Raw genomic sequence first — 17,505 nt, forward strand, 5'->3', positions numbered from 1 at the left:
CACTTTAGAAGGTTTGACACTCCGTCACACTTTTCATCTACATTCCATTCATAGTCTTTTAGGAAGCATTGTCCCTTTCAAGACATTGGGAAAGTAAAAGATGTCTCTATGAAATAGTGGTTGAATTTGTTTCAGAGAGATTCCCCTAGAGGAGATTCTTGAAAGAGGATGAACCCGAGATCATACACAAAGTCGAAGACATGGAGCCGGAGTAGTTTTACCTACATTGCTTTCGGCGTGGCTCAAACCTTTTTGAAGTTCAAGTATCGCGGCACCCACACAGCAGAGTGAGCGATGAAGATTTCTTTGCCGAATCCCCGGAGTTGTTGGCGAACTATACGGAAGCTATGCAACTCAGTACCAGTACCTCACCTTGAAAAGGGGGAGATGTCATGCGCACATCTAACCCTATTTAGCTTGTGGACAAGCTAACTACTACTTCTAGGGTTTAGGACAGCCTAGGAAGCGCCATACGTGCATGTCAAGGCACTTAGATTAGCTGCATACCCTCTGATTGCACATGAGCCAATTGTAGGCACTGGGGAGTGTTCGCATAGTCTAGCATCAATATCCCAGCCTAGGTATTTACTTGCATGTGAAGCACCTCTTATAAGTGAGTTATCAACTTATGTATAACTGACATTTAGCCTGCATTATCAAAATCTTGGGTTTTTATTGGCATTACTCGACCCAACTTTCACTTCGTATATAAGTGACCCTAGAGGTTACTTGTCAAGCATAAGTTAGTACCTTGTCACGTGCACATCTAACCCTATGTGCATGTGGACAAGCTACTTCATGTCTAGGGTTCAGGTCAGCTTAGAAAGTGTTTTGGCACCTTTGTGAGCCTGTGCGCAAGCCGTGCATGTCTAGCACTTAGAGTAGTTGCATTTCCTCTGGTCGCACACAGCATGATCATCAGATAAAGTCAGTACCCATCAGGAGCATTTTACAGTGCATAGAATCCATTTTCCCTATTTTAGCCATTTTTCACTTATTATTATTACGTGAGTTTATTGGGAAACTGGGTAGGGTAATTTGGCTAAGCAGATATATAAGAAAAGCTAGCGCTAGCACTTTTTGGCAGAAGAGGTAGTAGATACACAACTTGCAGTGCACCTTCTCAGCAAGACCGGCGGGACAACCTAGCGTTTTTCAGCCAACAAGATCACCTAGCGTTTTCTACAGCAGAGAGCCAGCGTTTTCTACAACAGATAGCTAGCGTTTCTGCAGCAGCAAGCTTAGCGTTTCCAGCAGTAAACCCATCAGCCTGGCGTTTTTGCATTGCAGATTTACATCAGCGTTTGCAGATTCTCGGCGACAAAACCATCATATGCATTAGCGTTTTCAGTTTTCAGCACTTAGACTCCGCAGCAGCAGCCCCAAACCTTGTAGATCTCACCTTCCCGTAGCAGATCCTCACCGCACGGTCAGATCAGCCAGAGTTTGTTGATTCAGCCCGCTATTCGCAGATTTCAGCATCTGCGTTTTCAACGCGTCGTCGTCGCATCGTCTTCTTCACCGACATAGAGTCGCTATTTAGCAAATACAAGATTTACAGATTTCAGCCCCTAGCGTTTTCAGTTTTCATCCCGTCTCGTCGCCGTCCTCATCGTCGTCGACATCGTCGGCAAGTCCATTGCATTGTAGAGATTTGTGCAATCAATGGTAGACCGCTCTCGCCATAGAGAGTGGGGCCTTTGGAGGAGGGTTTGACAACTTTTCTGGTGTCGTATTCTTCTCTCTCTATCTCTCAGTCTCTTCACCTTCATTGACAGTCTTTACCACTTTGTTTGTGATCATTTGCACTCTCTCACTAAAGGAACTCCCTTTCGTAATTAAAAGGCACCCTTGAGCACAATTCGGAGCACTCATCTTGAGCAAAGTTCAACATTCACTTCCGCTACACCTTACATTGGTATCAGAGCTTTGGCAGTGTTCTATATCACTCAAGGAAAGAACCACATAATTATTTTTTTTGCTTGTTGCGGTCGCACGTAACCCAAGTCCACTTGGGCTTGTCGATTCCTAATCGTGTTTTTGAAGAGTGACAGGAAACCCAAGAAAGAAGGGCTTGTCTAGCCTCCCCTTGTTTTTCTTTTCACTCATTGAGAGCGGACAGTGCACTTAGCGGCCGGCCAATCGACGTGAGGTGGGAAAAAGCAACCTTGGTGTGAGCGCAAGGCCACCAAGGGGTGCGCTCATAGGAAAGAGTAGAGCTCGGGTAAGAGAAGATCCTTCTCTAACACAGATTGCAAGCTAAAGAAGAACCTCAAGAATTCAAGACCCTCAAGACCCTCAAGAACCTCAAGACACCAAGAACCACAAGAACCCAAGTTCCTCGAGAACTTAAGAACCCAAGACTTAAGTGTATGGTCATCACCGGAAGCGGAATGGATACTTCTCATGGAGGTGATGAGCATGGAAGTGGCGAAGAAGAATTTTCCCCACCAAGAGGTTTTTCTGACCCTCCCCCCTCCCCATCTACGCCAAGGATTGTACCAAATCCTATGGAGGCTTTGGTCAAGACGATGATGGACGTGATGTTACAACATGAAGCGCAACGCGTTGCCTTGGATCGCAAGCACGAAGAAAGGCAATCTTGGATCGCGAGCGCGAAGAAAGAAAAGCAGAATTGGATCGTGAACGCAAAGAAAGAACGACTGACTTAGAGCGTGAGCGCGAGCAAGCGTGTTTGGCGGCCGAAGAAAAAAGGGTAGCCTTGGAGTTAGAGCCTGAGGCGCAGAGAGACCAATGCATGCAAGAGTTGGTCCTACCGGTATTCACCTCGAAACCCGAGCCGGCCAAAGATGTTGGTGGTTCATCAAGTGGCGCAAGCCGAGATTCGAACTCCAACAACCCCGTCATTGAGAAGTTGACATTTAGTAAGTATGACGGTAAGATGGATGTTAGTGTTATTCATTCTTGGTTGCATCAATTTAATGCTTATTTTGCGACAACTAAGAAGATAGGGAATAGCAAGGTTTTAACGACAGCCATGTACTTTGCCGGTGATGCCATTAATTGGTACCACGTATGGCAAGAGGCATAGTTGGCCGCGCACCTAGAGGAAGCCGACGGAGACGCGTCCCTTTCCTTCAATTGGGCCGACTTCCAAGACAAGCTCAAGGCGCGGTTTATGGCTCCTCAATATCTAGTGCGGTTGAAAGAAGATTGACGCAATCTCAAGCAGAATGGTATGCCAGTCATGTCTTTTTCTAACCGTGTTTTGCAGCTCAGCACCCAATTACGCAAATCGGATGTTGAGCGCAAAGAGGCTTTCTTTTTTGGGTTGGACGAATATATCAAGTTTGATGTAGAAGTCTTCGATCCCGCGGATCTCAACAAGGCGGTAGCAATTGCTCTCTCCCAAGAGATGAAGCAGGGAAAGCCCAAGGAGAACAAGTCGTCTCAAAGTACCTCTCAGACTCCTCAGAACCCTCAGAACGAAAAGAATGGCAACTCTTCTAACCAATCTTCGTGTAGTCTCTCAGAAAAGAACTCGAACAATGAATCTAAGGGTAAAGCCAACACAATTGCTAAACCTAAGCTCACTCCAGATGAAAAAGAAGCACACAAGGAATTTTAGGACGATACATCACGTCAGAAGAACAAAGCATTTATTCTAAGGAAGGTCGATGTTGTCATTGTCACATCAAGGGTCACATAAAAAGAACATGTCCTAAGATTGAATCTAACGAATCTAAGGAACCCACATCCTCTGTTAATGCCATAAATGAGAACACGAGTGTGACCCAAGTTTCATGATCCTCCCATTGTCAGTTTTCAGTTCCTGATGGGCCTCAACTATTTACAGGTTCTATGCCTTCAGGCAGCCTTGTACTTTGCCTTTGGGCGGTTATATCAGATTTACTTCCCTGTAGATAGACACCTTTTGGGTGCTTAGAGGGGGTCAAAGTAATAGAGAATCAATGATGTGCTTCTTTGAGAGAGAGAGAGAGAGAGAGAGAGAGAGAGAGAGAGAGAGACGATTGTCTTTTTTCTTAGGGGACCCAAAGCTCGGTGCAAGTACAAAAAGCTTCTTTGTTGCAGAGTGCCAGTAGAGGAAGAGAAGGTAAGATCTACATAAATCATCATTCCATTTTAGTATTTTTGATTCTCATTATGTGAGGATGAAGTATTTAAATTGCATGTGCAGCCATTGAAGCAATGTGGGCGAAGAAGATGCAGGGCTTTAATTACTTTTATACCTTGTGGATATAGCACCAGATAAATATGAGGTGATTGTATTCTAAACTTCAGCAGTCACAGCATGGAGCTACTGGTGGCATTGTACAACTGTAGCTGGTGAGCTACTGATAGTTCATGTCCCTAGAAGCATATAGCAATGAGCTGTATAATTATAATTTTTTGTGTATATGTCTTTCACAATTGTCGGCTCTGGCCTGAAAAGAGACAGGGAAATGTGCAGGAGATGGTTTGCTTGAGTCACCCTAGTGTAGAAAATCTGGAGTTTTCCATGATTACACCACTAGTGAAGAATTGTAGACTAGTCAACATGTATTTTCCCCAAGTGTACCATTAGTAATGAATTGTGAACACCAGATGCTATGCAACAAACAGGGGAATTCTTCTTATGTATGGATGTAACCTTAAATCCCTTAGCTGCTTTGCCCTTCTGTTCATGTTAATATTTTGTGTTTTCTTTTTCCATTGTTTCCCCACCCACCTAGCAACCTAACTTCTCTCCAGGATGTCTCTAGCCGATCATTGTGTATATAGAATAGCATGCGAGTTTAAGGATGCGTGGAGCACGCGACATTAAAGATGTTGCACATGATACACAATTAGGCTTTTGACTATCCAGTACGCTCAAAGGCATGGTTTTTTAAACCCCATTTTGTCTCTTAAGCTTCTCACCCAAATGTGGTACAGTGGTTATCCCATTCCCTGTTGAATAACAGGGTTTGAGTTCCAGACTTGTTGAATAGATGTTTGAGGTCTCTTGGTATTGTTCCTACGACATTAGAACTTCTCTTCTTCTTTCTGCTGAAAAATTGATTTCAAATTGATTTCTCTTCTATCCATTGGGAGTGGTGCCATGGAAAAGCTAGTTGCAAAGTCGCATTGAGCCTTATTGCTTCTTTTTGTTTTAACCTTTTTTGCCCCAGCATCAGCTCTTGCCACCTTTGTCAACCAACATTGTGTGCCCTTGATTTGCATTGTGACTGAACTGCATGTGCTCCTCTTGTTTTCACATGGAAGGAAGTATTGATGAAGCTTGGTCTCCATGCTTGGTCGTGCTGGGTTGCCCGTGTGTGTGTGTGTGTGTGTGTGTGTGTCGGGACACCATTGTGTGAATCCACAAATGTGGAGACACCTTGGACCCAGAGAACTACAGGACCATCATGATTGGCCATACAATGGTCAAACTGTGTGGGGCAGTACTTGAGGCTGAGCTTAGTTCACATGGAGAGACCGAGGGCCTACGGGCTCTTGGTTGGCAGGGTTTAGGCGGATCTTCTCCACCATTGACCATATCTTCGTTTTGCGTTGCCTCATCGGGAAGAAAAGGCTTTATTGTTGCTTTGTGGATTTTCGCTTGACATAGTCCCACAGGAGAGGCTCTTTTGGCTACTTCAAAGTTTGTGGATATCATTAGATATGTATGGGCAATCTATGCTTTTTATGAGAGAGTGACTAGGAGAGTTCATTGTCTAGGTTGCTTGTCAGAGTCTATTGCTAGCACCATTGGTGTTAAGCATGGATGCTCCCTCTCCCGGACTCTCTTTGGTTTTTGCATTGATGAGATCTCCAATTACATCTTACGAGAAAGCAAGGTAGGAGCTGACCTAGCAAGTACTCTAGTCCAAATTATGCTATATGTTGATGACATTGTGTTGATTTCAGAGTCATTAGAGGGTTGACAGAGCCATTTGAGCGCCTTGGATGAGTTTTGTACACATAGAGGACTGGCAGTGAACCTGGGGAAGACCAAGGTCGTGATCTTCCACATTGACATCAACAAGAGGACCAATCGTGGTGGTCACTTTCTACGTCTATATGGGAGTTGCCTTCACTAGTAGACACGGACCCTTCTCCATGACACAAGTTACCATTGATAGACTTACTTGAGGGTATGTAGCTTTGATCGAGTGGAGATGTCATCAAGCACACTTTTAGGAGCTCCACACGAAGCGATGGCTATTTGATTTGGGAAGCCTTGATGAACGCAACAACAGTGTGGACACTTGAGTTGACAAATAGCCAGTGGGCACGGATCGAGAGACCACAAGTCTATATGATCTCAGGCTTGTTTCAAGGCAAGCATACATTGCCACAAGACATCATCAAGGCAGAGCTTGCTACCCTCCCCATGGTTGTGGAGGTGTCCTTCCAGATGGTTTACTTTATCTAGAGAGGAAGAGAGCTCCTTGGCGATAGACTCACCCAACGAGCATTTGAGTTAGCTATACAGATAGGAGAGTCCTCGACTCACCCCACGTAGTAAGAGAAACATAGTGTTCCGATAGAATCTTTGGCAGCTATATATTAGACAGACTTGGATCACATCTCCCCTTCAGCGGAAGATTTCACACTACAGATATCATTTCCTTACCATATTCAAGGACGTTCATACAACAACCAAGCTATATGGACACCTACATGCCACAGCTCATGGGTGGCGATTGGTCAGCTTAGAGTAGCATCACATAGGCTAGAGATCGAGGTGGGCGAGCTCATTTATCCCCAGGGAGCAGAGAGTCTGTTGAGTATGTAGAGAGGAGGTGGAGAGTGAGGAGCATTTTGTTTGCAGATGCAGACGTATGATGATATTAGAGACAATTATGAGTTACTATTCAGGGTCAGCCTACCCTCCGTGAAATCATGTACTCTAGAGACCAAAGACAGTTGGAGCGCTACATGCTAGAGATACAGAGGCACAAAGATACACTTTTGCAACCATCTACACATAGGCACATGCAGGAGGGAGAAAGTCAACTTACAGATTTTTTCCAGAGGACCACCCCCCCTCCACTCCAAGATCCAACGAGGGGAGTGACTCTAGCAAACTGAGACCAGCCAAGCCAGACGATGAGCACGTGTTATTGGATGCTAGGCACCACGACTCCACCGTAGATAGATAGAGGAGATACAGACTAGAGAGCGTCGAGTTGCTGAGGAGAGACGAGCTGAGATGTTGACTGACCCAACTGCGTTCATTCGAGCAGCCCTTGCTCTTTATCCTCCCATGTACCACATTTTACACCCCTCTATTAGTATAGGATGGAGCTAGCTAGCTAGATGCATCTGCATGGTTGTAATACTATGAGCATATAGACATGTTAATATCCCTAGCACTATAGCTCCATTCCCTCCCCCCCCCAAAATAGATCCCATCATACACCAAGATTTTTCTTTTATTTTGTACCAGTTCAGATTGTTTTGTCTTTTTCAATAGATGGAGGACATACGCACATGTATACTTAATGTGTCTCAAAGGCCGACTTCGGCCTCTTATAGACGTTAAAAGTCTTTCTTTCTTTCTTTCTCTCTATCTCTCCTCTGCGCTAATGAGAATATTTCTAGTGTTCAATTGAAGTAGTAGATGCATGCTCACACGAAAAGGCCATTATTTACATCCAAGTGTCTTTGCAAAATAAAGGTAGCCACTAAGGAAATTTTTTGAGCGATGGCATGCTTATGTAAGATTCAATGAGCGAGCCCACCATGCGTCTTGGAAAGATAAAGTTTGCTCTTAGCTAAAATTATTCAACGCTATTTAGGCAAGGTCTTTCATAGTGATTGTGAAGAGTAAATTGTTATCAGCTAAAGCAAATTGAATTTGTTAAAGGTAACATGAAGTCAATGGTTAAGCAAAAGAATGCAAGGCTCCTTTTAAGTGGATTGACCTCATTCTTTTCTTGTTAAGGAACCAACATATTTTATCAATGGCTTAACAAATTGCTCACTAGAAGGGCATCAAGGGAGAGCAAGACTGTGCACTATCAAACAAGTGATTCATACATAAAGCACTTCATGGGCATCCTTGCCTAGCTGAGCAGCCAAGCATCCAAAGAACCACTTTCAAGAATACATTTACATACAGCTAATTCACCAAAGAAACTATGTGGCCAACATGATAAAGCCTCATTGAATCATGTCAAACTATGTTTCTTCTTAGGTGTACACTTTTCGCATTAAGTTCTCAGATAAAAATTAGCAATATTCTTCATAAATTTTGGCTTTGGAATAAAACCCTGTGGCATTGCTTCCCTCAGAAATACTTCTATGTGATCCAAGATTCTTTTTGCATGCAATTTGTGTATGGATGTGGCATCAAACTAATCAGCTTCCAATTTCCAAAAAAGCTATGTTTGAGATTAGGTAGTGAAGCATAAATGTGAATGGAAATCGGCTACAACTAATGTTGCATGGTAAGAACCGTCACAATGGGGCATAAGAAAAGGAAGATAACAATAAAAGTTAATTGCAATACTCCAAAAACAAGAGCATAAGATGTAGCAAGAAAATCACTTTTATTTGTACTCTCCTCTAGCTTCATTCGGATGCTTATGCTTCTTTATTGAAATTGATAATGGTTCCTTGACTTTCTTAATTGATGATACCCATCATATGAATTGTTTTGTTAAGCGATCCCAATATTAGAGAGGATCTTAGTATGTGACTAATGCACAACCACTATCTACTCCCTTTACATAGTTGGCATGCAAGTTCATCCTTATTATTTACCTTCATGTTCAAATTTGAAAGGTATTTCAAGGCACTACTTTTGAAAATAAGTGTGAATGCTCTCTACAAAAGAGGTTAACCTTGTGAAAAATAAAATCCGATTTTTTCTATGACTATGTGCCATTGAAGATGAAGCCAAATGACTTTAAGGATGCTTGCCTAAAACTCTTTCAAACTGGGAAATATGGCTCTATGAGCACATGTGCCACTAGAGGACTCATTAGTGTCTAAGGATAGAAACGTATGCTGCTCAATAGTGTGGTGATGATGATGATATGACCAACAAAATGTCAAAAGTGAATACAACATTTGTCCATCTGACTGATCACAAGAAGTTTTAGACAGATTCTCACAATAATTCCCACATTATGACTTACCTCAACATCATGAGCTTCTGTGAGGGAGGCACGATATACCTAGCTAGGTACGATTGGGTGCAAGGGACTGCTGGCCCGGTGGTCCCCTGCCCCCAATCGTACCTAGCTAGATATGTTGTGCCTCCCGAACATAAGCTCATGAGGTTATGCTGTCATGCCAAGGGTAGGATCGGGCAGGGCCAAGGGCCAAGACAAACATGTAGTCAGGGGGGTCCCTATGTTTAGCAAGCCAAGGGCTTATATAGGGCACGGCTGGGTGGTGATGAGAAAGTTCTAGTCCCCTTTGCCTTTCACTGGTATCTCTGGAGACCTATGAAGGAAGTGGGCCTTGCATGGCTTGTTGCATCTGTTGCTCTCTTGCTCTCTCTCTATCCCTCTTGGAGGGCGTGGTCCTCAAAATTGGGGGGGCGACGGAGGGTTTGCATGCCTCGCATGGGGGAGAAGAAGCAACCGCAGGAAGACTATGCGGGCATGGCCACTTGGCAGACGAGGTCGAAGGTCGAGGGTTGAGAGCCGTGTGCAAGCACCCCTAGGAGGGGTAAGCGAGGTGAGGTCGGCCATCTCCAAAGCTCTCGCAGAGTGGCTCTGCGGGGTCGCAGAAGGCGGGGGAGTCTTTTACGTCACAGGGCCGCAGGTCGTCGACCATTGCATGATGAAGCAATTTCAGACCATTGCTTGCCGCCATCGCTTTTTCTTCTTCGTTTTCCACTTGGGGGGCCGCCCACAGTCAAAGGGTGGCCACCCTTCAAGGGTCTTAAGGGGCATACACACCCCCCATTCAAAAAGCTTCAGGTGAAACGGCACAGTAAGCTTCGAACTCCGCCTCGATGATGAGACACCGTAGCCGACGCCAAGGGTGCCATGAGTTGCAGAAATTTTCTGAGTTGCATACTGTTTTCTGTTCTCAAGTCTTTTTCCGGCTCTCATGCACGAACGTGCAGTCGAGGATAGTCGGCATCGATAAGGCAACCAAGGACTGAGCCTGCCAAGGAGAAGCCGGTTCAAGCACCATAGCGGCTCGAACACACAACTCATGCAAGGCATGCCAAGTGGGGCTCAAAAAAATTGAAAGCCAGCCAGGAGCCTCGGTATGACTTAAGATTGGCCAAGGTAAGGCCAAAATCAACACAGATATTGAGGATCGAGGGAAGTCAACATTACAAGCACCCATGAGAAGTGCATCAACAGAGACTATGAAGGGCAAGACATTTCCGGCTAGGATGTGGCATGCAAGACATGCGGCAAATTGCAGCAACATGTTTGCAATTTGTAGAACTTTCATGCATATGATGCATGTAGTGGTTACCAATTCGACGACTGCTTCATATTTGATGGAGATGGCAATATACACATTCCCGATGGCCGGTAAGTACAATAAACTTGAAATTGATGTTTCTCATTCATTTCAATCTTGAAATTTTTTTGCAAGGCGAGCTTCAAGACCATTGCTTATGGTGGAAGGGGAGCTTGTTCCACAGAGTGTTTGTCAAGGACAAACGTCTGCAAGGTGTAAGTATGACCAACACTAAGTGCAAACACGTTTTTTTAGCAGTACAAGCATGTACAGGCAAGGCCTGTGGCTTGAACGGTAAATCTGTGAATGTATGGTCAAAGTACTCAGCAAGGCTGATCATTAACTGCCATTCCAAGAAGCTGTCAAACACGTTGCTCGGCCTAGACTTCTAGGCCAGTTGTCTGTCATTAAAGCAATTAGACAACGACAGGATCCACCCATAGTCGGCAAGCATGATCCGATGAGTTTTTCAAGACATCAGTGGAGCAAGGCTCCGTCTACGTACTCAACTCAAGCAGGTACAATGCACATCTATTGCAAGTATTTTGCTGTTTTTCAACACTTTGTACAATTCGACAAGGTCGATTAGTTGTGCATGTTCGACAAGGTCAACTTTCTCTTGCCATAATAATGTATGTGTACTTATGTGGAGCAAGGCTTCCCTTTCACCATTTGGCATAGCTGTTTCCAAAGTTTGGAATCTGCTAATAGCAAGAGCTTGAGGAAACTTGCCACGATGTCTGCAAGTTTTTAAAATCACACGAGGGCGTGTATGATACATACACTCACTCATTCGAGCAACAAATATGGCTAGGAGCCAAATTTAAGTGAGTTTTTATTTCCAAAACTCAAGACAACTGGTCACGGCAGGGCAACCAGGTTAGATAATTTCAAGTTTTCTTGTTTTTCTACATTTTAACTTTTAAGTTGGCAAAGATTGCCCATTGTACAAACCACTTTGACACCATTTATGAGAAGCAAGGCTTCTAACCCGTACCACGATCCTGACGTTGACTTCAACTCAACGACATTGGTACACAGTTCTGGGCATTCGATAACGTGCAGATATAAGCTCACAATTGACGTATGACAACGGTAAATTGTGATGTATCCATGCCCGATTGTGTAAGGCACTTCTGGTATCGGCTCAATCTATAGGGCCGTCAATGTCGCCAAGGGCTTAAGCCTCTGTGTGCATGGCATGCCAGTGAGATTGACATAATTGCATCTCATTCTTATTTACGCTTCTGCTATAACACTACCTTCTCTGTCAAGGAAAGGTACGTGACTGATGTCTTAACGACATTTTTTTAATTTATGTTTCTTTACAAGAAAAGTGCCATACTAAAGTCACTCTGATACAGTCCTGCCCATATATATGGTAGGGGAGTCCAACTGTGAATTATGGTATCTTTCTCTGAGAGATGTACAAGCACATTGTTGTGCGCTTATAGGATAAGCTATGGCACACACATGGTCTGCATTGGAGCATATGCAAGGGGCATACAACACATTAAAATAAGGGGTTTTTCTTCCGCCCATCATTCTCTCTCTTTTCAACTTCTATGCGGGAAAGGTGAAACTAGGCATGATTCTATGTGCCATCTGTTTGTAATCCATCAATGATTGCTTTCCAGCTCGCACAATTCTATTCAATTGAGTACACATCAATTTTGATGGACAAGAAAGAGTCTTGCCATTACTAATTTTTTTGGGTGTGATTTTAGCACTACACTTTGAGTGTAACAATCAACTTGAGTTTTTGAACGTCTTAAACTCATAAGGGCTTATCTCTACCAAGGTGCATAGATGCAGCCATCATTTCAGACAGCACGATTGTTCACAACAACCCAAGATTACTGTAATTTTAGGTTTGGAAAAGACCTAGTGGTGCATACGATTCCACCTTCAGTAGATCTCCTATTTCATCGATAGCACTAAGAGTGTTTATATGCGTCCAGTTGTGGGGTACGACCAGGTCGTGATTACTAAATCACTTATTACAGTGTGGTGGTCAATTCTTGGAATCTTCACACTTGCACTTTGAAGGAAAGAAGTCCATAAGCTACCAAGGGCTAGTGGATAATTTCAACTTCCAATGTTGAATTCAGATACTGTTGGCTGCTAGTTGAGCAATTTCCATACAAAAGTCTAACCAAGGGGTTTGGCAATGTCGATTTTAATCGAGGGGTTTGGATTGCAACGGCAACACCCAAGGTTACATGTAGGTTACATGTGAAACAGCAACACCCAAGGTTACATGTGAAACACTACTTGCATTTTACTAATTTTCAAATCAGTGCTCCCAAGTCTTTGCAAGTGGGTAATTTGGGCAGGTGCCTTTCACTACCGATAAGTGAACACTAGGTGTAACCTTCAAGTACGCATTTGATTTGGGTTTGTTTCTTTTTTGCTTTTCCACGAAGGATGCATAAACTATGTTGTCATCCATTTTTGCTCTTAAGAGAAATGACAAGGTCATGTAAGAGCCAATAAATTTGGGCCCTGTAGTGTCCAAAATAAATTTTTGCATTATGTAGTTATATATCCACTTGTAGGGTTTTATTTGGCACATGTTGTCGCATGGGAGACAACATGGTCTACGAACTCAAGGAGTTTGGTTTAGCCAATGTGAAGCATGGATAATGAGAGTCTCTCTTACGCACGTCGCATGTGTGTTTACAATTACCTCCACACCGAAGTACATCTTCTACTTGCAGGATGTTCTTTTTTCAGACATCCTTACCTGAGACATATTCCACATGTGGAGAATATGAGTCTCTAGGACTGACACTGGCGCCGCTACTTCAATTATGTGTCGCGACGATATCCCTAGGTGCTGGTTGAATCCATTTTCTAGACCATTTTTTGCATGTCGTATCAGGAACAATTTCAGTGGCCAGGAATTATTGGATACTTAGAACCATTTGTTAAGGTTACAAGTGTTACTAAATCACATTAACGGATGGTTGTTTATGTATATAGAAAGGATATGTGTTGTTAATGAAAAAGTTTCATTGTTTGTACCTAGAAGGGACTTATGGTTTACCTTCTATTATGGTTTGAACGTTTCAACAAGGCTTGCAAATGATTGTAGTAGCAAGTATTAGTTTCTTTTAAGAACTATTTACATTCCTCTTTAATGTGTGCAAGGAGCATCACATTCGCCATCAGTATTGGCAAGGATGATCATGGATATACATGTTTGGATGTGTTTTTGTTAAATGCATGCACACTAGGTGTTATGGGTCCTAGTGTTTAGCATAGACTGATTTGGAGCGGCATGCATATTCATCACATTGATTGCTTATGAAGCATTTTTCACTCTATGTGTAGATGAGATGATCTCCCAATCACCAATAAAGGTCATGGCCCGGTTTGGGTGCTTGTGGATCTTTGAAGTTAACAAAGATGGTATTCCTCACATTGTTGATTTCTCAGCAATGTTGTAAGGAACAATGGTCCCTATTTACCAATCATTCTGGAAGACTGTCTATAAACCGAGGAGAATCACACCTCCATACTGTCAGTATCCAAGGGGATAGGCAGATTACAAAGTGTAATTTTGGGCTAAAGGACATGCAAAGTGCATACGTTAGCACCAAGAATTCCAATTAGTAAGCATTTCTTTCTCTAGTTGGAGCTTCATGTTTAAGTCAGGTTCTCAACCTTGAACGCTAGTTATGGTGGGATTGTCAACTGATGAAAATTGAGAACGAGTCAATGACTTATATTTTGTTGACAAATTACGTCAGCCAGTTACTTTATGAAAAGTGAAAAGAGGTACTCTTTTGGGCACATCTTTGTTGTGATAACTCGTTTAGCATGCTCGTATGCATTCTAAATATAGTCTACACACTACGTTGGATAGGAATCAGTAACACATGACGGTTGCAACTGGACAACAATGTGGAGAATCAAGAACAATGTGAAAAATCAAGATGTTAATCTTGGTTTCATTGAACCACCTACTAAACCGTGTTTTGATCAAGCAAATAGCTGGATCCATGAAGGATGCCATTGTGGAAAACATTAGTGTATCACCACTCTTGTTGTCAAGGACGAAAACTCTTCTCCAAGGGGGGAGTAATGTCATGCCAAGGGTAGGACTGGGTAGGGCTAAGGGCTAGGATGGACATGCAGTCAGGGGGGTCCCTATGTTTAATAGGCCAAGTGATTATATAGGGCATGGCTGGGTGGTGATGAGCATATTTTAGTTCCCTCTGCATTCCATATGCATTGTATGAAAAACACTGAAAAAAGGCTCCCTTTCCCTACATGAGAAAATTTCTAAATCTTTGTGGATGACGGGAGGTTGTGTTGACTATGCGGATGGCCGGTTGCAAGGCACACGCCTAGGACAAAGCACTGGTTTGTAATACACATGTGTGAAGGGCTAGGGGGTAGATATTTATAGTGATGAGTTTTAAACTCAAGATTTGGGGGTCCGTATTGATGGCAAGGACCACTCGGAGCTATGGTGACATGTGCAGTAGCATGTGCAAGTCAAAGGACCCGTGGGACGTCAAGTGAAAGCCATGTGCAAAAATGGATGTGGGGCATGTGGTGAGTTGCGACTCTATGACAACATTTAAGAAACAAATATGCCAAATTTCTAACTTAGCCTAAAGTTTGGCTCATGATATTCTTTGACCAAAATTAGACCAAAATTGCTAAAATAAAATCCTTTTGATTTCCTTAGAATATAATGATGTTGTTATTCTCTTATGCACACCTATTGATAGCAAGTGGTGATTAGTAACTGAGGCAATTAGAGAGCGTACAAGGTGTAATTAGAAGCTCTAATCAAAGACATAGTGCACACATAAGCTATAGGTTTCAAGAGTAAAAAATGATTTTGAGCACACAAATCTTTTGCGATGCACTTGCAAGCCAAAAAAAAACAAGAATTGCTTACACATACATACTCTAAATGTGATTGATATGCTTGCTCAATTGATATCTTGTTAAAAGAGAACAAAATGGAAGGGCACACACTAACTAAAAATTAAAACACACTTGATTAGTTGGCTTATAAAAGAGGACACACACACACACACACACAACTTGCTTAACCAAACTCGCAATGAGGATAGTGGCTCAATGGAAATCCATGAATGTATCCCACAATTATGAGATGATTAACCAATAGATTAGTGTGTGGATTATCTAGGGAGAGTGATTAGAGAAGCGGCCAAGGCTCTCGTGTGATTAGGAAGTGCCAATAACCGTAAGGCTCTGATACCAATATATAGTGTTTATTTTGGATATTCCAATAAAGCATGCATGCTTAATACATTAGTTAAGAGTAGTGCATGCTTAATTTAAAAAGAGAGTGTGTTAATGGACAAAGCAGACATAATTATTGCATTATGAAGTGTGTAGAAAGCATGCTCTTAAGTAGAGCTAGAGTAGCATCTCTCCACTCACATGAATGACATCACGAAATCTCTCCACTCACATAGATGACATCACGCAACGCTTATCTTCATGGTACAATGGATGAACAGGCTTGATCACATCACACACATCGAATATCACATGGTTTGACTACATGTCTTGACATAAAGGATGAAGACATGGAGAGGGTGTTCACACATCAAGTTCAAAAAAGTTCATACCCAGATAGCTAGCACGACTTAAGCTCAATTTTTGCAGGTGAGAGCTCCATAAGTCAACCAATTGGTTTCACAATTGATTATTAGTCTTGGCGCATAGGTGTCCTTGTAGATCACCACACTATCACACATGAATTTTTCAACTAATCCGATTGCTAAGGGTGATTAAAAAACGCATCAATTCCATGCAGCAATAATTGATTGTCCACGGTGTTGCGAGGTTGTGGTACTTAGGCCTAGAGGAAGCTACGTTATTAAGGGTTTTGCAAGATGTGATTTCAATGTGCAGGATTTACGATCCAGGCATAGAAATATTTTCACACAATCTTGGCACACACTTTCCCATGACTATTTAGAGAGCAATGGTTTCACTTTTGTGCAAATTTTGGTCTTATAGCTCCCTTGGAATCTTGATCTCTACCAATGCTTGGCTTTGTTTCGCAGCTTAACTTTGGTCCCAAATGGTTTCGCCTTTGGATTCCTAAGATGTGGGGTGTTTAAGGAGGTTTCAGCTATGTAGCGGCTAGCCTTGTTGTATCCAAATTGATTTTCACCTTCAACCCTAAATTTCCTAGCTTGCCTATTTTGCAAATTTTTGTGACGTTTCTAGTGTATTGGCCTACCTCTTGATGTCCAAATGGTTTGAGATTTTGAATTTAGGTTCTTACAACTCTACAAAAGCTGTTATAAGTTCTTGTAATTAGTTGGTGCTTATCCATGGATTTTGATCCATGCTAATGACTAGTTTTTCTCAAAACTTGTAAGCTTCTTGCAAATAGTCTACTAATACTCTTTTCAAGGTCTAAAGGCTTTTTGGATTCTCAATGTCCAATATGTCAGATATTTCGGAGTGTTTTAGAGTTATGTCACTTCTAATCAAATTATGGTCAACTTTAGTTTTTGGATACCACTTTTGAAGATAGCATGTGATGTTTTTATGCCTACTTATCCTACTCTTAGTGGTACACAAATAAAAGTATTGAAAGGGATTCTAAGCTAACAAAAACTTAGATGGAAATGGATTTTCAATGAAAATATAAAAGCACAAGAGTGATAGTCTCATGGACATAGACAGTTCAACCCGAAACCATTCACAAACATGAAAACCCCTTTACACAAGAGAACCAACAAGAATCCCTTTCTTCTAGATCTCCCAAGTACCAAATCTAGAGTTTGGATACTATACCGTAGATGGGTATGGAACAAAGAGTCTCTAAGCAAAGAATAGGTCACCCTATCAACCTACAATCAATCCCTGGCAATGGTGCCAATGTTAGTGGTGTGCCACGACGATTGAGAAGTCAACCTGGTTGGGCACTGAGACTACATCAGCATGTCAAACACAAAGAAATGGACTCTTCGCAATAAACACAAAGCTAACAAACAAAGTTACCAAATCAAGCACAACAAAAAACCAATCTTTCTATGATATCTAGTTGCAAAATCACGCGTTTCAATGAGCAAACAAGCTCAAAAAAAACAAAGGGAAGGTTATGCTAGT

At 42.4% G+C, this 17,505-nt stretch overlaps 1 protein-coding gene across 2 annotated transcripts in view; it reads left to right on the forward strand.

The window, feature by feature from the left end:
- The window catches only part of LOC147428846 (protein STICHEL-like), a 98,872-nt gene extending 94,240 nt beyond the window's left edge, over positions 1-4,632 (forward strand). For both annotated transcript variants that reach the window (XM_086494930.1, XM_086494931.1), the window contains exons 6-7: positions 4,009-4,075; positions 4,160-4,632. In XM_086494930.1, coding sequence (XP_086351056.1) covers positions 4,009-4,075; positions 4,160-4,234 — 142 coding nt within the window. In that variant the 3' untranslated portion in view covers positions 4,235-4,632. The remainder of the gene's footprint in view (positions 1-4,008; positions 4,076-4,159) is intronic.
- Positions 4,633-17,505: the final 12,873 nt, after the last annotated feature.

This window comes from Adiantum capillus-veneris, chromosome 22 (genome assembly GCF_014529385.1).
Source record: "Adiantum capillus-veneris isolate H3 chromosome 22, ASM1452938v2, whole genome shotgun sequence".
In the NCBI taxonomy this organism is placed as follows: Eukaryota; Viridiplantae; Streptophyta; class Polypodiopsida; order Polypodiales; family Pteridaceae; genus Adiantum; species Adiantum capillus-veneris.